This window comes from Nothobranchius furzeri, chromosome 16 (assembly GCF_043380555.1).
Source record: "Nothobranchius furzeri strain GRZ-AD chromosome 16, NfurGRZ-RIMD1, whole genome shotgun sequence".
NCBI lineage: Eukaryota > Metazoa > Chordata > Actinopteri > Cyprinodontiformes > Nothobranchiidae > Nothobranchius > Nothobranchius furzeri.
The window spans coordinates 3271226-3298504 of record NC_091756.1 but is presented as its reverse complement, the minus strand read 5'-3'; the positions used below and the strand labels follow the sequence as shown (position 1 = coordinate 3298504).

The 27279-nt window shown below is 43.9% G+C and overlaps 1 protein-coding gene across 3 annotated transcripts in view; it reads left to right on the top strand.

Moving 5' to 3' along the window:
* Positions 1-27279, top strand: part of ryr2a (ryanodine receptor 2a (cardiac)) — a 710821-nt gene that overhangs the window by 444160 nt on the left and 239382 nt on the right. For all 3 annotated transcript variants that reach the window (XM_070545357.1, XM_070545356.1, XM_070545355.1), the window contains 3 exons: positions 8796-8838; positions 8910-9043; positions 9790-9850. In XM_070545357.1, the coding sequence (XP_070401458.1) occupies positions 8796-8838; positions 8910-9043; positions 9790-9850 (238 nt within the window). The remainder of the gene's footprint in view (positions 1-8795; positions 8839-8909; positions 9044-9789; positions 9851-27279) is intronic.

Here is a 27279-nt window from a genome sequence, read left to right as displayed (position 1 = left end):
ACTGTAGGAGAAAACTGTGGCACTCCTCGAATTCCCCGCTGTAAGTCTGAGCAGGTGGTGCAGGGGCGGCGCGGAAGTAGGTGGGTTCCGGGGCAGTGGCCCCCTCAGCGTTGGGTACAGGAACAGCGGGGTGTCCTTGGGAGGTGGAGGCGCCTCCCAGAGAGGGATTCTGTGCCTGGAGCTGGGTGAGACCCTGTTGGAGTTGGCGGATCAAGACCTCCAGCTGTTGAGATCTTTGATTCACTCCCTGGAGCTGCTCCATTAAGATGGGCAGGACCTGTTCCTGCTGAGTTAACCTGGAGCAAAAATTGGTTAATGATGATTCCACGGGGTTAGAGTTCTGGCTGGATGATTCTGTCATGTTCCTGGGAATGTGTTTAACCCACAACATGAAGAATCATCACAAGACGGGGGGAAAGTTCAAAACAATGATTTATTTAAGGAATCTAACAAAAGGAGTCCCTGGAATAAACCCAGAGTAGTTGGAGCCAGAGAGAGTCCAAGTTCTGCAGGTGGAGGAGGTCGAGGAGGGCAGGTGGAGTGACGGGGTGAGTCCAGGAGAGGGAGCCAGGCAGGGTGGCAGAGGAATAAGAGGAGAGGCGAACCGTGAAGTCCAGGAAGGTATGGTTCTTTCCAGGTGAGTAATCCAGTGAGGTTCTGCTTCTTGGATGGAGGATAATATCCAACAAACCCAGAGCGTCAGGGAAGATTGTCCAGTGATCCTGGAGAGAGGATACAAAACTTGAGTCCAAAAAATCCAACAGAATAATCCAAGAAATTCTCCCAGTCAATTATCTACTTAGAAAACCAAGCAACCTAGAACGGGTGGCCAAAATACTACCATGAGTAGTTAATCATCCAGCGCTGTGTAGTGGTTCCCGCTCCTCTTAAATAGAGCTCTGCTGCAGATGACCTGAGAAGCTGCATCTGCCGCTGATTGCTAATACCCTGCAGCTGGTGAGCTCCCTCTCCTGAAATGAAGAGCTCAAAGATGTTATAGAGATGAAGAGTACTCACCCCACCACACAACACACTGCTGCTGGGAGGCTATGTAAAAAACAAAGAAACAGCAAATATATCGTAAATCCTCTAATACAGGCCCGGGCCTGTATTTGACTCAAGCTCATCAAGCTCCAGGCCTTCATTGGAAGGAGGACCAGTATTAGAGGCAGGCCTCAATTTCGATCTGAGCAAAATGAACTAATGGTTCGCTGGAGTTTTTGACAATTAAAATTGTGCCCACCTTTTCAAAGTTAAACACATTTTTTTTAACAACGGTAGTTTCTGCTTCAGCCCTCTCCCCCCTCCCCCTGCGCTGCGGCCGCAAACTCATTGATGCGCCTGCAGCCTCTCGGAGTTCCTGCTGCTCTAAACATTAAAATAATATATTTCATTTTCTGTTCCTCACTTCTGATTACCTTCAATGGTGTCTGTTTGTTGCAACCACCAGGTACAAAAACTAACTTGTTTTTATTTGACTATTTTTCTGTCCTGCCTGTTTATTATCTTCCTGCATCTCCTCTCAATCCTAAAGAAAAACTGCTACCTGGGTTCATATATATTCACCTTATGAGTTACCTTTGAACTGCAGTTCTAAAAGATCTACCGACCGCAAAAACTGCGGGGTGTGCGCTGCTTGCCGGCAGCACCGGTGAGGTGCGTCACCGGAGGACAAGGTGATGCGCCTCGGTCCACAGCAGCGAAACGCATCAGTCGCAAATAAAAGACAAAAAACATTAAAGGAAATGAGCCGACATGAACGATCGCGTGTTAAATTAGTTTTTGAGGTGGCGACACCTGATTTGATAATGTTACTGTGGCTGTGCTCAGGACGCAGATCTACCGACCGCAAAAACAGCAGAGTGCTCCCTGCTTGCCGGCCGCATCAGTGATCGGTGCGTCACCGGAGGACAAGGTGATGCACCCCGCTCCACAGCAGCGAAACGCATCAGGCGCAAATAACAGACAGAAAACATTAAAGGAAATGAGCCGACATGAACGATCGCGTGTCAGTACCGACGCTCTGGCACAGCGCGTTGCCCCCCCAAGCACAGGAGCTCGTCACCTGCTGACAGCAGGCTGCTGTATTTTCCAAGGGCTGCAACTTGCCGGTCATTATCACGTGACAGCGACTAGTCGATTACAGGCATAAAAAGTCACTATAGTGAAGTCGACTAGTTCATACAACCCCTATTGCTCCCCAGTGTTCTGCAGCATAATCAGCACGTTCTCTTTGAACTTGATATCAAATTTTCGCCTCCTCTTCGTCTCCGCACGGTTAAAGTTACCCTCGTGATCTATCACTGGCAAATCAAAAGTGAGGCGGATGACACAACCGCCCCATGTACTTGCTTGCATTCCACCCGGCCACAATAAAAAAACAGCCATTATTCACCTCCGCCGACTCCGACACCGGCCAAAATATGATACCCGGCCGTTAATTGAATACAGGCCAATATTAGAGGATTCACGGTATTTAGCTTACATTGAAGTCGCTGGAGATTGCCGAGGATTGTTCAGGAACTGGGCAAATTATTCCTCTCCCTCCTGCACCATGCAAAACGCTGCATACGTCACTAAATATATACTGTGAAATAAATCATCTCAGCAGGATGGTCGGTAACGTGTGTGGATCCATCCCCTTCATCAGGTTGGCTGCAGATGTCAGCCAACTGTCCACAATTCTTCTGCTGATATAAGGAGTGAGATTGGGATCAGTTAGCAACATGTCAAGTTGTGCTCTCCAAGTTTCTTAATCTGCCTCTGATCCAGAAAATGAGCGGATTTGAGATGTACTCTGGAAAGAGATTGTTCCTGAGAACCACATGTTCTACCACAACTGTATTTCAAGGGGGTTAAGGTCATTGCTAGACACAGGAATATAGCAGATGCTCATTAATGGAGGCAAACACCTATTGAAGGAGCGTGTCCATGAAGTTAGGGAAGTGACTCCATTGGCTCTGGTTTACCTAGGCTACAGAATGTTTTGAGTGAGTTATCCACCTTTTTGTTACTTGCATATTGGACTACCGCTACTCTTTGTATTTTGGTTTGGATCAGTTGTCTGTCTCTTGCCTTCAACTGGTCCAAATTGTGGTGACTCACCTGCTGACAGGTACAAAGCAGAACCTGTAGGTAACTCCTGTGTTAAAGGTGTGGTTCACTCATTAAATCATTGTATTTTAATTGGTCACTAGTAGGAATGAATGCCTTATATGTTTTGCTCTGAGTATGAAAAGTCCTGGTGCGCCTGTTTCAGGACCTAGAACATCGCTAGATCAGAGGGGAGCTTCAGATGGCAGGTTTTGGAATCCTATTTTCTGATAGTTGGACATCTCCATTAGGAACGCAATTGCAACGGCAACATAACTCTACCACTGGCTGTGTTTACTTTGTAACACTGATGTTCTATCTCCATAATTAACAAAAGCCTGGAGGAGCTTCTGCCGTGTCGTGGTGTTGCTAATGCTAACGGTTAGCTTCTACCAGCCGAGACATTCTCTCCTGTTTTTTGGACACTAAACCAACAACAGCCTTCCCCGTCACGATTCAAGATGGGTGAGTCCATGAATGTTAAATTCAATTCAATTCAATTCAAATTCAAAAAAACTTTAATCATCCCCGAGGGGCAATTTTTTCAGTACAGAAGAATTGGTACTGTGGTCATTCGCAACAAGAGTCGCGCTACCGTTAATTAGATGAAAAGGGGATTACATGAGGATAAATTGGGGGAGGGAAAAAAGGCATACCAGAGTTACTCCCGGCAGGGCATAGCTTTACTATGCAAAAAAAAAAAAAAAAACGCCTCAAGCATATAAGCACGAACATCAACAATTCACAACATGAGACACCGAGAGGAAGGCGGGGGTGGGGGTGGGGGGGCTGGGACCCTGTTTCCCCAGCGAGAGCAGCCCTATGGCGCTCAGCCACTGTAGCCACAGGTGGGAGGGAGATCTTGGGAGGAGCGCAGAGCACATTGACACCTGCAGGTAGATCTTGGGAGGAGCGCAGAGCACATTGACACCTGCAGGTTGATGACCTCGCCAGGCTGACGTCCACCAATCCGAAGGCGGGGGGGGTAGGTCGGGTTTTCACAGCATCTGTCTGCATTCCTTTGTGGGGGGTTGTTGGCATTCACAAGGCTGCCATGGCGTCAGATTTGGATAAGACTTTGTTCGGGTCAGGCAGAGATAATTTTCCTCTCTGCCTTGAAGTCTGTAACTGATCATTCAAGTCCTCCAGTGAAGCCAATTCAGGTTTTAAACATCTCCATACCGTCCAGTGACCCTCTCCGAGATGACATCCATTTTGCGCACTAATACTGGTATCGCAGCTAGAACATTGACCAGCTTACGATTCACCTCGAGTAACGTCCCAGTCTGTGAGGTCTCCACACGGACGGTGCTTTCCGTGGGTGCGGGTTGCCCTCCAATCGCTCCCGTCTTCCCAAATTTCCAGAAAACCAGATATCCTCCCACTCCAATCAGAAGAAATCCAGTGATCATCAGGCCAAATATCCACACATCTTCGACATCCTCAATGGACAACTGAGAGAGGCATGCGATCTTCCACTCCCTCCAGGAATCGAGCATATATCCCGCTGCGTGTGTCCCTTGCGGGCAAGTGGGAGCCCCCTCCTCCGTTCTCATCGTAGAAAAAATCTTGACAATCACATTGAATGACCAATTAATTAAATCCATTCTAAAAAATAGGGTTTTTCAGAAGAAATGCAGAGAAGCGCTCTGTGGGCAGACAGGACAAAGAGCCTTGGGAAAAAAGACAAGGGAGCAAAAGCAGAAGCGTCTGTACTCTGCGAGTGCCGGAAGAAGAATGACAGTGTGATGTAGATTTGTCAGGCTTTTCAAATCCTAGATTTTAGTAGTCTATTTTCTATCTCACTGAACTGTGTGAACAAGCTTCTCACGTGCAGCCGCCCTACTACATGCCCACTTGTCCCCATTCCGACTAAGCTGCTCCAAGCTATTGCTCCTACAGTAGCCGCAGCAGTCACACATGTGATCAACGCTTCATGACATCGGTACATTTCCCACCTCTCTTACGCACGCTCAGGTTAAACCGCTGCTAAAAAAAAAAACATCTCTTCCTCCAAATCATGTGGAGAACTACCAACCTATCCCTCTCCTCCCTTTTCTGTCCAAAATCATTGAAAAGGTGGCTTTCAAGCAGATCACAGAATACCTCTCACAAAACTGTCTGCTTGACCCTTACCAATCTGTGTTCAAAAAGGGCCACTCCACTGAAACTGCTCTGTTAGCAGTGACAGAATCTTTAAAAGAAGCTAGAGCGACTGCCAAATCCTCAGTGCTTATCCTGCTCGACTTATCGGCTGCATTTGACACTGTCAACCATGGCTTCCTTTTGTCCACACTCTCTAGCATGGGCATCACAGAGAAAGCACATGCCTGGTTTGAATCGTACCTCACAGGATGATCATTCAGTATATCTTGGCTTGGACAATCCTCTACCGTGCACCATCGTGCAACAGGAGTCCCCCAGGGCTCTGTACTAGGACGTCTTCTCTTTGCCATATACACCACCTCACTGGGTGAGATCATTCGATCACATGGCTTCTCCTACCACTGCTATGCAGACGACACCCAGCTCTATCTGTCATTTCCACCGGACAACCACACTGTCTCTGCACGAATATCAAACTGTCTCTCTGACATATCTAAATGGATGAAATCCCACCATCTCCAACTCAACCTCTCTAAAACTGAACTACTTGTCATCCCAGCAAAACCATCCATACAGCACAATATCTCAATCTAAAATGACTTCCTATCTCTAGCTCCTTCAAAAGCAGTTCGAAATCTGGGTGTTGTGATTGATGAACACCTGACCTTCAAAGATCATGTTGCCTCTGTTGCTCGTGCATGCCGCTTTACGCTGTATAACATACGAAAGATCAGACCATACCTAATACAACATGCCACCCAGCTCCTGGTGCAATCTACTGTCATCTCCCGCCTCGATTACTGCAATGCCCTTCTAACTGGTCTTCCAGGCTGTACTGTGAGACCTCTTCAAATGGTCCAGCACGCAGCGTCGTGTCTGGTCTTCAACCAGCCAAAAAGAGCAAACGTCACCCCTCTGTTCATTGAGCTCCACTGGCTACCGCTAACAGCACGCTTCAAATTCAAATTGCTAACACTAGCATACAAAGTCCGAGATGGTACGGCTCCCATCTACCTGAATCCTCTTGCAAAGGCTTACATCCCGGCCGCTCCAGTCATCACAAGATCGTCAGCTAGCAGTTCCTACACCATGCTTAGGACAATCCAGACTCTTCTCATGCATCGTTCCACAAATGTGGAATGACCTACCAAGCACTACCAGAACAGGGGCTTCCTTTTCGATTTTCAAGAAACTCCTGAAGACTCTGCTCTTCAGAGAGCATCTTCTAAACTAGCACCCTCCCTGCACCCGTCCCCCCTCTCTACTGTCCACTCCTTGTTCCCTCCTCTCCATGACTGATGTCAATCTTGTTGTTGTTATTGTTGTTGTTAGCCTCAAGGGCAACATGCTGATTATCACTTGTAAGTCGCTTTGGACAAAAGTGTCTGCTAAATACATAAACATAAACATCAGAAGCTAATGCAGGAGATAGGTGTTGGAGACTATTTTATGTTCAGCCTGCATAAAAACTCAGAGCGACTAATTATAATCAGAAATCATCTTTAAAAAATGGGTTTTCATTTAACCAAACCTGTAATATGGCTTCATTGGCTCTTATCCAGGGCAACAGTAGCTCTGGAGGTAGATCGGGCTGTCCTGTAATCAGAGGGTTCCAGGATCAATCCTGGCTCCCGGCAGATAATTATGCTGTTGTGTCCTTGGGCACGACACTTAACCCAGCCTTTCTCCTGCACAGAAATGGTGTTAAGCTTCATCTGTATGCAGATGACTCCCAGATTTATTTTCCTCTGTTTCCATGGGAGAAGGGCTCCATTTCTAATCTTCTGGCTTGTTTGGATGATAAGTTATGGCTCGTAGCCAATTACCTCCATGTGATTGAGAGCAAAACTGAGCTTATTACATTTCTCCCCTCTAGTAAGGTGGGTGTGAGTTTTGCTTCCAATTTAGATGTTCTCTCTCCCTATCAGAAGTCAGTTGTCACCAGCCTGGCATGAGGCTGGATGCAGAATTGGAAGCTCACATCAATTCAATTCAATTCAAAAATACTTTATTAATCCCAGAGGGAAATTGATAAGAAGATAAGAACATGGTTGTACGAGCCTGCTTCTTTAACCTGCGACGGCTAACCAAAATCAAACCCATGCTGTCTCGAGTGCATATGGAGTCTGCGCTCCACGTATTTGTTTTGTCCAGACTCGACTATTGTAATGCTTTATTTGTTGGGTTAAGTCAGGCAGCATTGAGACGTCTACAGTTGGTTCAGAACTCTGCAGCCAGATTTCTGACAGGAACAAGGAAGTCAGCACATATCACTCCTGTGCTGGCCTCGTTACATTGGCTCCCTGTAGGTCTTCGGGCTGTTTAAATTTCTGTGTTATGTCATGTCTTCTGTTTTCTTTAAGGTGGTGATTCACCATACTTGGCAGCACTAATAAAAAGACATACCCCATCATAAACTCTACGCTTGGCTGACCTAGAGCTACTAAAAGTTTCACAGACTAGGTGCAGGTCTAGAGGTGATCGGGCTTTCTCTGTCTTGGCTTCTTCTCTCTGGAATAAGCTTCCACTCGATATTAAACTGTCACCATCAGTGGAGGTCATCAAGAATCATTTGAAGACTCCTTTTTATCATTTGGCTTTGATGTGGCTTGGTTTTAGGCTTTCATGCTCCTTTTACATTTTTGTATGTTGCTTTAATATCCTTTTAATTGTTCTAGGTTTTTAGTGTATTTTATATTAAACGCCTTGAGCTCCAGCAAAGGCATTGGAAGGTGCTATATAAATGATTGATTGATTGATTGATTGGCTGTAGTTAATGCTGCTATAGGCTTAGACTGCTGGAAGACATACTGACCACTTTCCACACTCGACTACTTTCTTCTACAATTTGCTCTTTAACTGTATTATTTTCTGCAATTTCAGCTGTTAACGTTATTGTTTCTCTAAGTGTTTTTCTTCCCAGAAGAAGCAACAGTGATGTTCGGCTGAGCTGTGGTGGCCTCGCTTGAACACTGTTGCTCACCACTTAAACATTCTCCCTCCCCTTTTTACTTTCTTTGACATGGAATGTGCTACTACTAGTTCACCTATTGAATTAATTATGGATTCACTTATTTTAAGACAGTAAATTTAATCTCTTCCTCAATAGAATATATACTAAGAAATCACAATGTAGCCATAGAAACACTACTTGGTATGTTGTTTGTGTGTGCGCGTGTGTGTGTGTGTGTGTGTGTGTGTGTGTGTGTGCGCGCGCGCGTGTGTGTGTGTGTGTGTGTGTGTGTCTGCTCTGTCTTCTCCATCCCCAGTGAGTCGTGGAGGATGGCTGCTTATACTGAGCCAGATTCCTCTGAAGGTTTCTTCCTGTTAAAAGGGAGTTTTCCTCTCCACTGTTGCTGCATGCTTGCTTAGTATGAGGATTGCTGTAAAGGCTCTGACACTAGTCAGTGACTCGATGCAACCTGCTGGGTTCCTTATACAGGAAACTTTTTACTTTTTTACTGATTGGCTTATTGTATTGGAATGTTTATTATGTGAAGTGCCTTGAGACGACGCTTGTCGTGATTTGGTGCTTTATAAATAAACTTGAATTGAATGTCTTCAGCTCCATGATTACTCTGATAATGTCCTTTCAGGTCTTTCCCTAACAACTACTGGGATAAGTTTGTGAAAAGAAAGGTCAGTGATTAAATCTGCAGTTTAAAAAAATAACACTGTGGGGAATAAACATAATTCCTTCTCTTTCTTAGGTGATGGATAAATATGGGGAATTCTATGGCCATGATCGCATCAGTGAGTTGCTGGGACTGGACAAGGCTGCTTTGGATTTCAGCAGTGCTAACAAGAAAAGAAAGCCGAGGAAAGACAGCTCACTAGCAGCTGTGTTAGTATTGCGGCCTCTGTGTAACAAGTAGAAAGTGTGTGTCTGTGTGAGTGACAGAGAAGGATGAAGTGATTACTGTGGCATGAAGTGGGATTTTCAGGTTTTAATAGTTTGATTAGGGATGCTCGATATCAGTGTTTTTACTGAAATAGTCTCTTAAATTCTTATGCCGATATAAACAACACCACTCAATTTTGGGTCCCATCATAAAAAAAGAATGACTAAATTAGTTTAAGTAACTAACGTCACACATCTCCTGTTATGCAAAGTTAAACATAATCTGTTTAAGTTAGGCAAAGGCAAAAAGTGCCATATTTATTTTTTTCTCCAACATAGGTTGGATCAAAATTCTCTCCTGAAATAATTCTGACCAACACCCCCTTCATAGGGCAAGTTTCTACTTCTTCACATATGTGCGTATAAAAGTAATGTAATTAAAGAAGTTAAAACTGATGCGGATCATTTCCGATGTTACATTTTAATGCCAATATCGGCCGACAGTGTTGGTAGATCAATGACATCGAGCATCGCTACTCTGAACCTTTCATCAATTAAGATGTTTTCTTTTTTTTATCATTTTGATAATAAATCAGATCAGTTATGGAGAAATAAGTAAAATTAGCCATTAAGCCTATGTTCTGTCTGTCTTGATGGTGCTCAAGTGAGGTTAAACTGAGCATCCTTACTTCAACTTTTATGAATCCTTCCTAAGAAGAAGGTCAAAATTCCTCTTCCTTTCTCAACAGGTTGAACTCTATCGATGTCAAGTACCAGATCTGGAAACTCGGGGTTGTTTTTACAGACAATGTAAGTCTTCAAATGCATGAATCATTTGGCACAGATGCATTTTCTCATGTTTTGTTTTCAGTTTCATTTCTGCAACTTCATTATTTGTAGATTTTTCACACTGTAATTATTTTAAGGCTTTCTCATTATTTTGGATTATGTTTGTACGTTTGAAACACTCCACCAATATCACATAGCTTTGCTTTCTGTAACTTATTATTTTTGGTGCAATTTCCCCTTTAATGGTACAATCCTGAGTTTTCCCCCTTTCAGGAAATATGTATATACTTTTAGAAATCCATAAAAGTGATAGTCTTACCCTGTTCTGTGATACAATGTAAGCAGTACTTTATTTCTTGCTAAGCCTACCCCCATCCCGTAGAAAACCATGGAATTTGAATTGGCTGCCACCAATTAGACCATACTGTTAGACTACCGCTCACATTCACCAATCACAGAGCTTGCGTGAGCTTTCGAGGACATCCCTAGACAAATGCACAAATGCCGACCTTTCTTGTGGACATGTAGGCTTTTAGACGTATATGCATGATAGTGAACCTAGGGGAATCCTGAAAAATATACAGTTGCTACCTATATTACATTAGGTATTTGGACTCAGCCTATCGGGGATTCTTTTGAATGGAGAGGTTCCAAGCTTGGCCAGCTCTAGGGTGGGCGGTTGCTTGCTGTTGTTATCTCCTAGAGCTCTGGTTTCTGGTTGCGACCCCCAGAGTAATCCTTAGCACCTCTTGGGAGGGGGGTTGGGGCTTCACCAGTGACCGTCTCACTGGGGTTCCTGCTCCTGGGGAGACCCTTGAATCTCCAGGGCTTGGAACGTTGGTTACGTATTGTAGCCCCAGATTCTATGAGTCTAGTCGCAGCCCTTAAGTGAGCTGCTATTGGAAGGGTGATCTCAGCATCAGCCAATCATGAAGAGCTTAAATGTACGCCCACCACGTGGGCACCTCTTGTGGGTTATATAAGTGGAACTACCCCACTGTTCGCCTCCGATGGCTCTTAGTCCTAACAGAACCAGTGGGGCCAGCGGCTTAAGGGCTGCGACTAGACTCATAGAATCTGGGGTTACAATACGTAACCAACGTTCTATTTCGTCTAGTCTTAGCCCTTAAGCGAGCTGCTATTGGAATAATGCGCAGCTGGATGGGTTTACGCCACACTGGTTAGCTCAACCAATGGACACACCCAACAAGTCTCCTTTTAGTGAGGGTCGCTCAGCCTCAGCCCAGGGCTTAAAAGGCTGAGGCAGCCAGAGATAAGAGTGAGGCCCCCACTAAAAATATCATCCACAAGAGGATGAAATTCATTCAAGCAGGGATGATGAGGTGCCATAATGCTTTCACTCAGCCTGCTGAGGTCCAAGTACTGAACGAGTGATGGATCCTGAAGACACATCTCGTAAATAATAACGAGTAAAGGAACAGGGTGAAGCCCATGAAGCAGCCTGACAAATGACTTCCATCGACACACCACTGTGGGGCGCCACAGAAGAGGAAATCCCTCTGGCTGAGTGAGCCCTGAGTGTCTCAGGAAGATCCCGCCCTGCTGATGTGTAAGCGAGTGAAATGGCGTCACATAGCCATAGTCAAAGGCGCTGGGCCACCAGCGCTTGCCCAAGGGAAGACTCCCTGTAGTGCACAAACATGATTTGTGAGCGGCGAATCCCTGAAGTGCGTGACACATATCGTGCGAGCGCGCGCACCGGGCAGAGAAGATGAGAAGTCGCCTCCTCATCAGAATTATGGGGAGAAGGAAAAAGTCCAGCCAATGAAAACTGACCTGGATTTGAAGGAAGTATTAATGTTTTTGGGCACAAAGGCTGGGTTGGGGCATAAAACAGCAGATCCGCCATCTTCCCGGACCCTGAGGCATGCAGGAGCTACTTATATGGCGAGTTAGGTCGCTCACTTTCTTGACTGATGCCAGTGCCAGCAGCAAGGCAGTTGTGACAGGAACTTGAGTGAGACCTGGTCCAGGGGTTCAAATGAGGCTTCAAATAAGCCACGCAGAAACACCGTTAGATCCCACTGGGGAACTAGCGGGCGGGACACAGGCCTGTTCCTCCTGACACCTTTTAGAAAACGTTTTGTGAGGGGATGACTGAAAACAGACCCATCACCAAAATCCTGGTGACAGGATGAGATAGCTGCAGCATATGTTTTAATAGTGCTGAATGCGAGACCCCTGTCTGTCCGTATCTGCAGAAATGATAGGACATCCGCCAGCTGGCAGGAGAGCGCTTGAACATTCCGCTCTGTGCCCCAGTTCTGGAAAGCTGCCCATTTAGCAGCATAAGATGTGATGGTAGAAGGCACCCGCGCACTCTGAATCGTGGAGACCACATCATGCGGCAGCCCAGAAACCCCTAAGCGTGACTGCTCAGCGGCCAGACCCACAGCCGTTGGCCTATTTCTGGAGGATGTTTGATTATCCCATCCGCCTGGGGAGGGGCGTCCTCCCTTCGCGGGAGTCTCCACGGGGAGCCAGACAGTAGCGCTTGCAGGTCCGGAAACCATGACGCGGACAGGCGTCTGGGAGCCACCAGAATTACCGAGAGCTGTTCTGACCGAACTCGGTCCAGGAGACGGGGAATCAGAGGGACTGGTGAAAACGCATAAAGGAGCGTTCGAGGCCAGGGCTGGTGTGAGACGGCGTCCGCCCCGAGCAGGGGTTGGTCCCGGGGACTCCGGGAAAACCACAGGCGACACTGAGCGTTTTCGCAAGCCGTGAACAGCTCCACAGACGGTTCCCCAAACCTTATCCATATGTGCGAAATGCAGACGCCAGTCAGAGTCGCGGGGACCCCTCTCGACAGGATGTCTGCCGCTACATTCAGGATCCCCGGAATGTAGGTGGCACAGCAGGTGGACATGTGCCCAGCACAGTAAACCTGTGGCTACGCGCAATAGTGGGAGGGATCGAACTCCCCTTTGGCGATTTATGTAGGCTGCCGCCACCTGGCTGTCTGTGTGAACTTCGACATGACGGCCCTCGAGAAGGGCAGCGAAGTGTCTCAACGCATTCCTCACTGTCATAAGCTCCAACACATTTATGTGCTCGTGCATGTGGGAGGGCCAGCGATCTGCCGCCGTATGGGACAAGCATGTGCCCCCACCCCAGACAGTGATGCATCCGTAAACACAGATACGTGTGACGTAGGACTCCCGATGGGGACCCCGTGTGAGAGGATGCAGGGATTCCCCCAGTGAGCGAAGTCCCCGCCCACTGAGGGGGGAACCCTCAACATACGTCTCTTCTGACGTATCGGGTGTACCCGGAGGCGTATGAACCAGCGTTGCAGGCACCTCGAGCGCAACAACCCTAGTAGCACCGCCGAGTGGGCTGCAGCCATCATGCCCAGAAGTCTCATGACTAACAGGGCTCTCACGATCTTGTGGGGTTGCACGCGGGAGATCACTGTGGTGAGATCTGCCGCTCTCACCGGCGACAAACGTGCTCTCATTAGGGAGGCGTTCAGCTCCACCCCGAGAAACACAATCAACTGGGATGGAAGGATGGAGTTCTTCCCCCAGTTTATAGAAAACCTCAGGGTTGACAGATGCTCTGTTAATTTCCTGGTTTGCTCTGACGCCTCGTCCTTGGACCGGGGGCATCGGAGCAGATCGTCCCGGTAAAATAAAACCCTCGTTCCCGCCGTGCGCAGTGGCTGCAGCGCGGTCTCCAGACATTTGGAGAAAGTGCGCTGGGCTAGCGAGTAGCCGAAAGGGAGGCATTCGTGCGCGCGTTCCGACAGCGGACGTGTGCTCAAGGTCACGTGAGGATTGGGTTCGCTCCCTTACCGCCGTCGCTCGTACCAGAGAACTGGGAGCGACCCATGGAGGGCTGTGCTCGAAAGGGCGAGTGTGAAACAGCTGGAAGAGGCTGATCCGCACCGCAGAGCGTGGAGTCCAAGGATGAAGGACGAGTGGGAGCCGGGCTCGTGCACGGGAACAACAAAGTGCCAGCGGATGGAGCCGCCCAACGTGCGCGCTTTGTGCGTGGTCACGACAGCGCCATGACATCCCGTCCCACCCAACGCTGTGGGGGAAGCGGGATGAGTCGGGCCTGGCCGTAGGCTGGGGCCGGTGTGCAAATGGAGCGCACCCTTACAGCAAGCCATGTAACATGACCGAGTCCGACTGTGTGAACATGCAGATGCGCTGCAGTGTTTGGTGCGGGGAACATCATGTGTGAGGATTTGGCAGAGGGTTCTGCAGAGGACTGTAGGACTGTGCTCTCGATGTGACGTTTTTTGGGTTTTATTTCAAAACCAAAATCATTCACAGAGTTAACATTACAGTCATAAGCACACACATTCCCCCCAACGAGTCGTTTTCGTGGTTGTTTTCGGCGAGGTTCCTGTGACTGAGACTGCCAAGGCTGTGTCTGCTGGCTCATTCGGAACCGTTGGCCGCCAACTCCCTGGTCCCGCCTCAGCGGGAGGCCGGCTCCGCGGGGCGGGCCGTGCAGCTGGGCGCCTGGAGTTTCCGCGCCGTTCGTCCCATCCTCTGGGGGAACGGCCGGAGTGCGAGGCTGACCGAGAGTGGACCAGGTCTCGCACCGTGGCTGAAAGTTCAGCCACCATCTGAGCCCTCTCAATGACGCTCGTAAGATGGGGACCAAACAGAACGTCAGAGGTGATGGGGCCTTCCAGCATCTCCTTGTGAAGGTGTTCAGGAATGGAGGCCAGGGCTTTGAGCCACAAGGCCCGCTGGATAAGGGTCTGCCAGGCAGCAATGCGAGCAGAACCGGTGAGTACAGCCACGCACAGATTGAGGATGGCATCAGCAGTTTTAGTAATGATGGTTTCTGACTCAACAGGAGCGTCAAGCTCCTCCACCATTTTGGAAACGCCATAGGCGAGAAGGCGATGTTATTTCCTGCAGCGCCGGTCTGGAAGGCGCACTGGTGTGCGTGATCGGCGAGCCGCCTCAGCAGCTTGTCATACTTAGAAGCGGCAACTGCTCGCGGTCCAGCGAGGTTGTTCTTGACGCCACATAGCGAGGCCAAGTCTGGCTCCAGTGGGGGAACGGATGGCCAGCCCAGGTCGGAGAAGCCCTCGACCTTGGTAATGGGCACATATGTGGAAATTGGCGCCTTGAGCCTGGCAGGCTCGGAGGAGGCGGCGGACCAGCAGCTCATGGCAGCGGGGAAGCGTGGCCAGACGGGGCCTGGACAGCGCGTCTGTGTCGCCCCGAAAATTCCCGCCAATTCATCTGCCTCAGGCAGAGCCGGTTCTGGAACGGCTAGCCCCTTGCGGGCCGCAGCCGCGGAGATGATGGTGGGCAGCTTCTCACTCCTCCCTGCTGGCAGGGAGGAGCGAGAAGCCACTGGGGCAGAAGGACCCACTGAGCGAGGCTCGTCGACCTCCGTGTTGTACAGGAGGGAAAGGGGGCTACGGCAGCCAGCCTCGTCGTGCTCCTCACGAGGCTCGTCGACCCCCGTGTTGTACAGGAAGGAAGAAGGGCTATGGCAGCCAGCCTCGTGGTCAACCTCCGTGTTGTACAGGAGGGAAGAAGGGCTATGGCAGCCAGCCTCGTGGTCGACCTCCGTGTTGTACAGGAGGGAAAAAGGGCTATGGCAGCCAGCCTCGTCGTGCTCCTCGCGAGGCTCGTCGACCTCCGTGTTGTACAGGAGGGAAGAAGGGCTATGGCAGCCAGCCTCGTCGTACTCCTCGCTGTCGATGACATCGTCCAGTCGGTAGAAGACAGCCGGCTCCTGGCCAAAGTTGAAGAACTGCAACGCCTTGTCCAGCAAGTACGTGCCAGCCACCAGAATTTCCTCGTAGGTGGTGGGGGTGAAGTACTTGACCCGGCGGACCTTTTCAGCCATGGGCAGAGCGGTACAAAACGGGCACGAGGCCTGGCGGTCAAGGCCAGGCCAGCGTGGTGAGCCCAGAGACAGACCTTACACTTGGCGTGCAGGTCGCCGCTGGAGATGGAGCCCGTCTGGCAGGCCGGGCAGGTCCTGGCGTCGCTGGACATGGTCGGTGAGTAGATTTTTCTTGTATAATTGCTCTTAAAGGAAGCTCTTAAGCTTGGCATGAAGAGAAAACGGAGGCGAACAGTGGGGTTGTTCCACTTATATAACCCACAAGGGGTGCCCACGTGGTGGGTGTACATTTAAGCTCTTCATGATTGGCTGATGCTGAGATCACCCTTCCAATAGCAGCTCGCTTAAGGGCTAAGACAAGACGAAATAGAACTCCTCCATGTCTTTGGGGGCAGATCTGTGGCCTCTCACACTCACTATTGGACACTCCTATGGAGAAACCTTACATATACAAGCGCTTGTTCCCATGCAGGTGCTCACATGGTGCTCTCACAAGAATGCTCACACATCACCTGTGTGGTGGCTGTTGTTGGGACAAAATGCACTATCAATTATTACCATGTGCTTCTCAACAAAAATAGTTACTTTTATATATCCTTATGATTTTGGCGCAGTGGTCTTGTATATTTGTTTGTCCCCTTTTTTGTTCTCGCTCTCTTTCTGCAGGTCTAGAAGCAGATTCTTGTTTATCATTTATTATTTATTTTTGTGGGCTCAGGGCTCTATCCTAGGTCCACTCCTTTTTTCTATCTACATGCTTACATGCAAGATTCTCGCCAGTCACGGGGTCAACGAACACTTCTATGCAGATGATTGTCAAACTTACTAGCATCACTCAGTCTGCTTTGACAGACTGCCTCTCTGGCATCAGAACCTGGCTATCCTTTAACTACCTGTGTTTAAATGACAGCAAGACCGAGGCCATCCTTTTATATCCTACAAACGCCAGTAGTATATCAGCTGTGCCAACCCTACCTGCCCTTAGTTTCCAATCATGTGCCACTAGTTTGGGTGTGAAACTAGATTCCGACCTGTCCATGACCATTCAAGTCAACGCCACCGCCAGGTCGTGCTTTTTCCAGCTTCGCCATATCACTCACCTTAAACCCATTCTCAAACGCCCACATCTCGAGTCAGTCATCCACGCATGTATTACCTCCTGTCTAGATTATGCAAATGCAGTCCTGTTTGGAATTAGGGCTTCCACCTTGGGCAGACTACAGAAGGTTTAAAATGCTGCTGCCAGATTCTTAACCAAAAGTACGACACACACGCACACACACACACACAGTGCAAGTTAGACTTACACTTTTTTCTCTCCTCTGCCTGAGCTGATGGTGATGCGCGGCATGTGTCACAGTTGAGATGCACATTTTGCACAAAATGCGGCCCTTCATGGATCGCGTGCCAGTTCATTGTAGGAAGCCATATTTGACACAGCCCATGTAGAACGCTAACAAATGTCACTGTTGTAAGCTGTGTAATAGGTTACAATGGCGCACTGATTTGCACACACTGCTGTATTTTGTTGTCCATTGTGTATTGATTGGAAGAGCTCGTATGAGTGCCTGTGTGCAGGAAAGTAATCCACGAAAACTGTATTTAGGGTTCCAAGCCCAAAGGGCAGGGAACCCTATTGTTTTTCTACGGATTTTTCATTATTAGGGTTCCAAGCCCAAAGGGCAGGGAACCCTATTGTTTTTCTACGGATTTTTCATTATTATTTATTATTCATTATTCTTCTCCGATAAAACTATATGGGCGCAAGAGCCTGAAATTGCCAGGGAAAATCTGACATGGCAGTCTGATAGAAAATCCTGACCGCTACTCAGATTCGAAAATTTGGACCCCGCGTCACCTAGGTGGCGCTATTACGGAGGTCAACACGTTTCAGCTACTAGCTCCCAAACCATAGGTCCTACAGTCAAAAACTTTATATGTACATGATCCTTGGATAATTCTGCACGTAGTTTGTATTGGCCACGCCCATTTCCGCCTAACTAGATTTTTTGCTAGATCGCAAAAAACGCAAAACTTACTTTTAATCACCTATTCGTCATTTTTCGTCGAATCAACTTCAAACTTCGTACATGTGATCTATGGACTAAGGTAAGTTGTTGTGGTGAAGAAAAATGCAGAAATATTGAAACTTGGGCTAATGACACCATGTCAAAATCAGTGCGCTAGCTAGCACATGTGGTAATTGATGATATCTTGACCATTTCTCAAGATAAATTGATGAGACTCTAGACCCTTATGAAGTATGAGCGGTAAGCCCTACCTACCCCATTTTGTTTGGATTCACCAATAGGGGGTGCTAAAGAGTCAAAAAGTTTGTTTCAGCTAAACGGCTTGATGGATTTCCACAGAACTTGGCATATATGTTAATCATCGGACCCTTAAGCTATATTTTGAAAATGATTAAAAAGTGGGCGTGGCTTATAGGCTTTAAAAATTTACGCCCTTTTACTCATGAAAAATACATATTCTATACAGAAAATTACAATTCATATCAGTCATAGTGACATCTACAATCACAGAAATTTTTTTGAATTTTGTCCAATAGGTGGCGCTGTGGTACCCCAAAAATATTTTTGGCATGGTTCTCCCCATTTCTTTCGTAAAAAAACAAATGATCTCATCCAGTGTGTTCATTGAGTCAGTCAAATTTAGATGAGTATTTTAAAAAATGTTTTAAACTTATGCAAATTAGTAGAAATTTGCATAGTAAGTCCAACGTACTTTCGTTAACTCCTCCCGGCCGTCAAACTCAATCACATCACAACTTTCCCTGACAAGAGAGGAGGAGCGGCTGACCAAAAGATGTGAAGGGATTTTGGATAATTTGCTTATTTTTTTTAATATGATTTTTTAAAATAATTTTTTGGGAATGAAAAAGTTTTTTTAGCGTAACTTCAAAAGACTTTGACATTTTTCAAAGCTGTTCATAACAATCATACCTAAGGTCAATTCAAGTGTATGTCCTGGTTTTCACCTTGATTAAACAATAGGGGGCGCTATAACTGGGAAGAAATTATATTGCTGAACCAGCTAAATGGATCTGCACGAAACTTAGTGGTTGTCATCACTATAGAGTCTTAAGACTACATTATCAATATGGTAATGATTGATCAAAGTGGGCGTGGTTTATGATCATTTAAAATTTCAAATTTGAAAAATTCCCTTAAAATCACAATTTGCATGTAAGAGGCTAAGATTTCCAGATTGTGTCAACTGGATTGGCTAGAGCTTATGTCACGAAAGCCGCAGCTCCATGAAGAGGTTTGCGCTTTATATTTACGAAAATACATTTTTAGGCTAGCAATTGTAGCGCAAATTCTGTTCTCACAATCTTCTTGTAATTTGCCACAAAGTTCACTCTTAGGTGGTTTATGAAAGAAAAAAAATGTCGTATTGATTTGAGCTCCCCCTTGTGTTTAATTGTAGGACATATTTTTGTCCACAGCCACTAATGCAAATATTATTTTATTGTAAGTACAGTTTTACATTTATGACCCCAACAAAAATAGAAGAAGAATTCTCACATCACAGAGGCAACCTGGGAATATTTTGAGATTTCTGTACAAAAGCATAGATTTTTAATGAATTTTTAACTTTTTACCAGTTTTTCTGTATAGTTGGACAACAACGTAATTAATTTTTGTTAGAAAGTTTTTTTTAGGTATACAGTAAATATAAGCCATTTACAACATTCCACATGTACCTATGGTGATCTGAGATTTTTCTCCTAATTTTAGAAAGTAGCACTATTTTTTTATTAATATTTGAATTTTTGTTGTGACCTTTATAGTTATATTTCCCAATTTTTCTTCAAAAAAGCTTTGAGTCTACTGATTTAAAAACAACATCATATTATTCCGCATGTTAACACTGCCATGTGAGAATATTTTGGTAATTTTAGGATGATTTATGTATTTTTCATGATTTTTTAAAACATTTGGTCAGTAAGTCACAAAATGAAACTCGTAGTTTTTGTTGAAAATCTTTTAAATCTAAAGACATTATCAAGTATTTATGTTATTTGTAATATTCTGTTGATGTATAGATCATTGTTTGATAATCTCACTCATTAAATCTTCACGTTCTTTAATAAGGAAACAGTGGAATTCCATTGTAATCACGGTTGAGAAGTCAGCCATGCCTCTGAAAGATATGTGTATAGGCTTTGCAGGTTTAATGACGTATCCTGAGTGTTACTTTCGTTGCGCCGGTTGAAGTGAGCTGACGGGACGCCGGCGGGAGAACGTGTTTTTGGGGCGGGACCGCGTGAGGACTGGCGAAGTTGAGGGCGGGGCGGGTGGGCGACTGGCGCTGGGGGCTTGGAACCCGTTGATAACTGCTTGCAGTTCTAGTTTATTATTAGGGTTCCAAGCCCAAAGGGCAGGGAACCCTATTGTTTTTCTACGGATTTTTCATTAGGGTTCCAAGCCCAAAGGGCAGGGAACCCTATTGTTTTTCTACGGATTTTTCATTATTTATTATTATTTATTATTCTTCTCCGCTAAAAGTATATGGGCGCAAGAGCCTGAAATTGCCAGGGAAAATCTGACATGGCAGTCTGATAGAAAATCCTGACCGCTACTCAGATTCGAAAATTTGGTCCCCGCGTCACCTAGGTGGCGCTATTGCGGAGGTCAACACGTTTCAGCTACTAGCTCCCAAACCGTAGGTCCTACAGTCAAAAACTTTATATGTACATGATCCTTGGATGATTCCCCATCTTTTTTGTATTGGCCACGCCCATTTCCGCCTAACTAGATTTTTTGCTAGATCGCAAAAAATGCAAAACTTAGTTTTAATCACCTATTCGTCATTTTTCGTCGAATCAACTTCAAACTTCGTACATATGATCTATGGACTAAGATAAGTTGTTGTGATGCAGAAAAACGCAGAAATATTGAAAATTGGGCTAATGACACCATGTCAAAATCAGTGCGCTAGCTAGCACATGTGCTAATTGATGATATCTTCACCATATCTCAAGATAAAGTGATGAGACTCTAGACCCTTATGAAGTATGAGCGGTAAGCCCTACCTTCCCCATTTTGTTTGGATTCACCAAAAGGGGGCGCTAAAGAGTCAAAAAGTTAGTTTGAGCTAAACGGCTTGATGGATTTCCACAGAACTTGGCACATATGTTAATCATTGGACCCTTAAGCTATATTTTGAAAGTGATTAAAAAGTGGGCGTGGCTTATAGGCTTTAAAAAATTTTGCCCTTTAACTGATGAAAAATACATATTCTATACAGAAAGTTACAAATCATATCAGTCATAGTGACATCTACAATCACAGAAAAAAGTTTGAATTTTGTCCAATAGTTGGCGCCTTTGTACCCCAAAAATGTTTTTGGCATGTTTCTCCTCAATATTTTAGTAAACAAGCAAATGGTCTCATCCAGTATGTTCATTGACTCAGTCAAATTAAGATGAGTATTTTAAAAAATGTTTTAAACTTATGCTAATTAGTAGAAATTTGCATAGTAAGTCAAACGTACTTTCGTTAACTCCTCCCGGCCGTCAAACCCAATCACATCACAACTTTGCCTGACAAGAGAGGAGGAGCGGCTGACCAAACGATCTGAAGGGATTTTAGATAATTTGCTTACTTTTTTAAATATGAATTTTTAAAATATTTTTTTGGGAATGAAAAAGTTTTTTTAGCATAACTTCAAAATATTTGGACATTTTTCAAAGCTGTTCATAACATACAAACCTAAGGTCAATTCAAGTGTATGTCTTGATTTTCACCTTGATTAAACAATAGGGGGCGCTATAAATAGCAATACATTATACTGCTGACCTGGTTAAATGGATCTGCACGAAACTTAGTGGTTGTCATCATTGTAGAGTCTTAAGACTACATTATCAATATGGTAATGATTGATCAATGTGGGCGTGGTTTATGATCATTTAAAATTTCAAATTTGAAAAATTTCCTAAAAATCATTATTTTCATGTAAGAAGCTACGTTTTCCAGATTATGTTAACTGGATAGCCATGAGCTTAGATAATGAAAACCGCAGCTCCACGAAGATGTTTGCGCTTTAAATTTACAAAAATACATTTTTAGGCTAGCAATTGTAGCGCAAATTCTGTTTTCACAATCTTCTTGACATTTGCCACAAAGTTCACTCTTAGGTGGTTTATGAAACAAAAAAAATGTCGTCTTGATTTGAGCTCCCCCTTGTGTTTAATTATAGGACATATTTTTGTCTACAGCAACTAACGCAAATATTATTTTATTGTAGGTACAATTTTACATTTATGACCCCAACAAAAATATAAAAAGAATTCTCACATCACAGAGGCAATCTCGGAATATTTTGAGATTTTTGTACGAAAGCATTGATTTTTAATGAATTTTTTACTTTTTGCCAGTTTTTTGTATAGTTGGACAAAAAGTAACTAATTTTTGTAAGAACGTTTTTTTTAGGTACAAAGTAAATATAACACATTTATAACATTCCACATGTGCCTATGGTGATCTGAGATTTTTCTATAAATTTTAGAAAGTAGCACTATTTTTTTATGAATATTTTAATTTTGACTGTGACCCTTACAGTTATATTTACTGATTTTTCTTCAAAAAAGCTTTGAGTCTACTGATTTAAAAACAACATCATATTATTCCACATGTCAACACTGCCATGTGAGAATATTTTGGTAATTTTATGATGAGTTATGTATTTTTCATGATTTTTTGAAACATTTGGTCAGTAAGTCACAAAATGAAACTCATTGTTTTTGTTGAAAATCAATTAAATCTAAAGACATTATCAAGTATTTATGTAGTTTGTAATATTCTGTTGATGTATAGATTATTGTTTGATAATCTCACTCATTAAATCTTCACGTTCTTTAATAAGGAAACAGTGGAATTCCATTGTAATCACGATTGAGAAGTCAGCCATGCCTCTGAAAGATGTGTATAGGCTTTGCAGTTTTAATGACGTATCCCGAGTGTTACTTTCATTGCGCCGGTTGAGGTGAGCTGACGGGACGCCGGCGGGAGAACATGTTTTTGGGGCGGGACCGCGTGAGGACTGGCGAAGTTGAGGGCGGGGCGGGTGGGCGACTGGCGCTGGGGGCTTGGAACCCGTTGATAACTGCTTGCAGTTCTAGTTAGGGTTCCAAGCCCAAAGGGCAGGGAACCCTATTGTTTTTCTACGGATTTTTCATTATTATTTATTATTCTTCTCCGCTACGTTTGTATGGGGGCAGGAGCCAGAAATTGCCAGGAAAAATCTGACATGGCAGTCTGATACAAAATCCTGACCGCTACTCAGATTCGAAAATTTGGACCCCGCGTCACCTAGGTGGCGCTATTGCGGAGGTCAACACGTTTCAGCTACTAGCTCCCAAACCGTAGGTCCTACAGTCATAAACTTTATATGTACATGATCCTTGGGTGATTCTCCATCTTTTTTGTATTGGCCACGCCCATTTCCGCCTAACTAGATTTTTTGCTAGATCGCAAAAAACTCAAAACTTACTTTTAATCACCTATTCGTCATTTTTCGTCGAATCAACTTCAAACTTCGTACATATGATCTATGGACTAAGATAAGTTGTGGTGATGAAGAAAAAGGCAGAAATATTGAAAATTGGGCTAATGACACCATGTCAAAATCAGTGTGCTAGCTAGCACATGTGGTAATTGATGATATCTTCACCATTTCTCAAGATAAATTGATGAGACTCTACACCCTTATGAAGTATGAGCGGTAAGCCCTATCTACCCGATTTTGTGTGGATTCACCAATAGGGGGCGCTAAAGAGTCAAAAAGTTTGTTTCAGCTAAACGGCTTGATGGATTTCCACAGAACTTGGCACTTATGTTAATCATCGGACCCTTAAGCTATATTTTGAAAATGATTAAAAAGTGGGCGTGGCTTATAGGCTATAAATAGGCTTTAAACGTTTTCGCCCATTTACTCCTGAAAAATACATATTCTATACAGAAAATTACAATTCATATCAGTCATAATGACATCTACAATCACAGAAAATTTTTTGAATTTTGTCCAATAGGTGGCGCTGTGGTACCCCAAAAATATTTTTGGCATGTTTCTCCCCATTACTTTCGTAAAAAAACAAATGATCTCATCCAGTATGTTCATTGAGTCAGTCAAATTTAGATGAGTATTTTAAAAAATGTTTTAAACTTATGCAAATTAGTAGAAATTTGCATAGTAAGTCCAACGTACTTTCGTTAACTCCTCCCGGCCGTCAAACTCAATCACATCACATCTTTCCCTGACAAGAGAGGAGGAGCGGCTGACCAAAAGATGTGAAGGGATTTTGGATAATTTGCTTATTTTTTTTAATATGATTTTTTTAAAAAATTTTGGAGAATGAAAAAGTTTTTTTAGAGTAACTTCAAAAGATTTTGACATTTTTCAAAGCTGTTCATAACAGTCATACCTAAGGTCAATTCAAGTGTATGTCCTGGTTTTCAACTTGATTAAACAATAGGGGGCGCTATAACTGGGAAGAAATTATACTGCTGAACTGGCTAAATGGATCTGCACGAAACTTAGTGGTTGTCATCACTATAGAGTCTTAAGATTACATTATCAATATGGTAATGATTTATCAAAGTGGGCGTGGCTTATGATCATTTAAAATTTCAAATTTGAAAAATTTCCTAAAAATCATTCTTTGCATGTAAGAGGCTAAGACTTCCAGATTGTGTTAGCTGGATAGGCTAGAGCTTATGTCACGAAAGCCGCAGCTCCATGTTGAGGTTTACGCTTTATATTTATGAAAATACATTTTTAGGCTAGCAATTGTAGCGCAAATTCTGTTCTCACAACCTTCTTGTAATTTGCTACAAAGTTCACTCTTAGGTGGTTTATGAAACAAAAAAAATGTCGTCTTGATATGAGCTCCCCCTTGTGTTTAATTTTAGGACATATTTTTGTCTACAGACACTAATGCAAATATTATTTTATTGTAAGTACAGTTTTACATTTATGACCCCAACAAAAATATAAGAAGAATTCTCACGTCACAGAGGCAACCTGGGAATATTTTGAGATTTCTGTACAAAAGCATAGATTTTTAATTAATTTTTAACTTTTTACCAGTTTTTCTGTATAGTTGGACAACAACGTAATTAATTTTTGTTAGAAAACTTTTTAGGTATACAGTAAATATAAGCCATTTACAACATTCCACACGTACCTATGGTGATCTGAGATTTTTCTCCTAATTATAGAAAGTAGCACTATTTTTTTATGAATATTTAAATTTTTGTTGTGACCTTTATAGTTATATTTCCTAATTTTTCTTCAAAAAAGCTTTGAGTCAACTGATTTAAAAACAACATCATATTATTCCGCATGTTAACACTGCCATGTGAGAATATTTTGGTAATTTTATGATGATTTATGTATTTTTCATGATTTTTTAAAACAATTGATCAGTAAGTCACAAAATGAAACTCATTGTTTTTGTTGAAAATCTATTAAATCTAAAGACATTATCAAGTCTTTATGTTATTTGTAATATTCTGTTGATGTATAGATGATTGTTTGATAATCTCACTCATTAAATCTTCACGTTCTTTAATAAGGAAACAGTGGAATTCCATTGTAATCACGATTGAGAAGTCAGCCATGCCTCTGAAAGATATGTGTATAGGCTTTGCAGGTTTAATGACGTATCCTGAGTGTTACTTTCATTGCGCCGGTTGAAGTGAGCTGACGGGACGCCGGCGGGAGAACGTGTTTTTGGGGCGGGACCGCGTGAGGACTGGCGAAGTTGAGGGCGGGGCGGGTGGGCGACTGGCGCTGGGGGCTTGGAACCCGTTGATAACTGCTTGCAGTTCTAGTTAGGGTTCCAAGCCCAAAGGGCAGGGAACCCTATTGTTTTTCTACGGATTTTTCATTATTTATTATTTATTATTTATTATTATTATTCTTCTCCGCTGTGTCTGTATGGGCGCAAGAGCCTGAAATAGCAAGGAAAAATCTGACATGGCAGTCTGATAGAAAATCCTGACCGCTACTCAGATTCGAAAATTTGGACCCCGGGTCACCTAGGTGGCGCTATTGCAGAGGTCAACACGTTTTAGCTACTAGCTCCCAAACCGTAGGTCCTACAGTCAAAAACTTTATATGCACATGATCCTTGATTGATTCTCCATCTTTTTTGTATTGGCCACGCCCATTTCCGCCTAACTAGATTTTTTGCTAGATCGCAAAAAATGCAAAACTTAGTTTTAATCACCTATTCGACATTTTTCGTCGAATCAACTTCAAACTTCGTACATGTGATCTATGGACTAGGCTAAGTTGTTGTGATGAAGAAAAATGCAGAAATATTGAAAATTGGGCTAATGACACCATGTCAAAATCAGTGCGCTAGCTAGCACATGTGTTAATTGATGATATCTTCACCATTTCTCAAAATAAATTGATGAGACTCTAGAACCTTACAAAGTATGAGCGGTAAGTCCTATCTACCCCATTTTGTTTGGATTCACCAATAGGGGGCGCTAAAGAGTCAAAAAGTTTGTTTCAGCTAAACGGCTTGATGGATTTCCACAGAACTTGGCACATATGTTAATCGTCGGACCCTTAAGCTATATTTTGAAAATGATTAAAAAGTGGGCGTGGCTTATAGGCTTTAAAAATTTTCGCCCTTTTACTCATGAAAAATACATATTCTATACAGAAAATTACAATTCATATCAGTCATCGTGACATCTACAATCACAGAAAATTTTTTGAATTTTGTCCAATAGGTGGCGCTCTGGTACCCCAAAAATATTTTTGGCATGTTTCTCCCCATTTCTTTTGTAAAAAAACAAATGATCTATTCCAATGTGTTCTTTGAGTCAGTCAAATTTAGATGAGTAATTTAAAAAATGTTTTAAACTTATGCAAATTAGTAGAAATTTGCATAGTAAGTCCAACGTACTTTCGTTAACTCCTCCCGGCCGTCAAACTCAATCACATCAAAACTTTCCCTGACAAGAGAGGAGGAGCGGCTGACCAAAAGATGTGAAGGGATTTTCGATAATTTGCTTATTTTTTTAAATATGATTTTTTTAAATAATTTTTTGGGAATGAAAAAGTTTTTTTAGCGTAACTTCAAGAGATTTTGACATTTTTCAAAGCTGTTCATAACAGTCATACCTAAGGTCAATTCAAGTGTATGTCCTGGTTTTCAACTTGATTAAACAATAGGGGGCGCTATAACTGGGAAGAAATTATACTGCTGAACCGGCTAAATGGATCGGCACGAAACTTAGTGGCTGTCATCACTATAAAGTCTTAAGACTACATTATCAATATGGTAATGATTGATCAAAGTGGGCGTGGTTTATGATCATTTAAAATTTCAAATTTGAAAAATTTCCTAAAAATCACTATTTGCATGTAAGAGGCTAAGATTTCCAGATTGTGTTAAATGAATAGGCTAGAGCTTATGTCACGAAAGCCGCAGCTCCACAAAGAGGTTTGCGCTTTATATTTACGAAAATACGTTTTTAGGCTAGCAATTGTAGCGCAAATTCTGTTCTCACAACCTTCTTGTAATTTGCTACAAAGTTCACTCTTAGGTGGTTTAT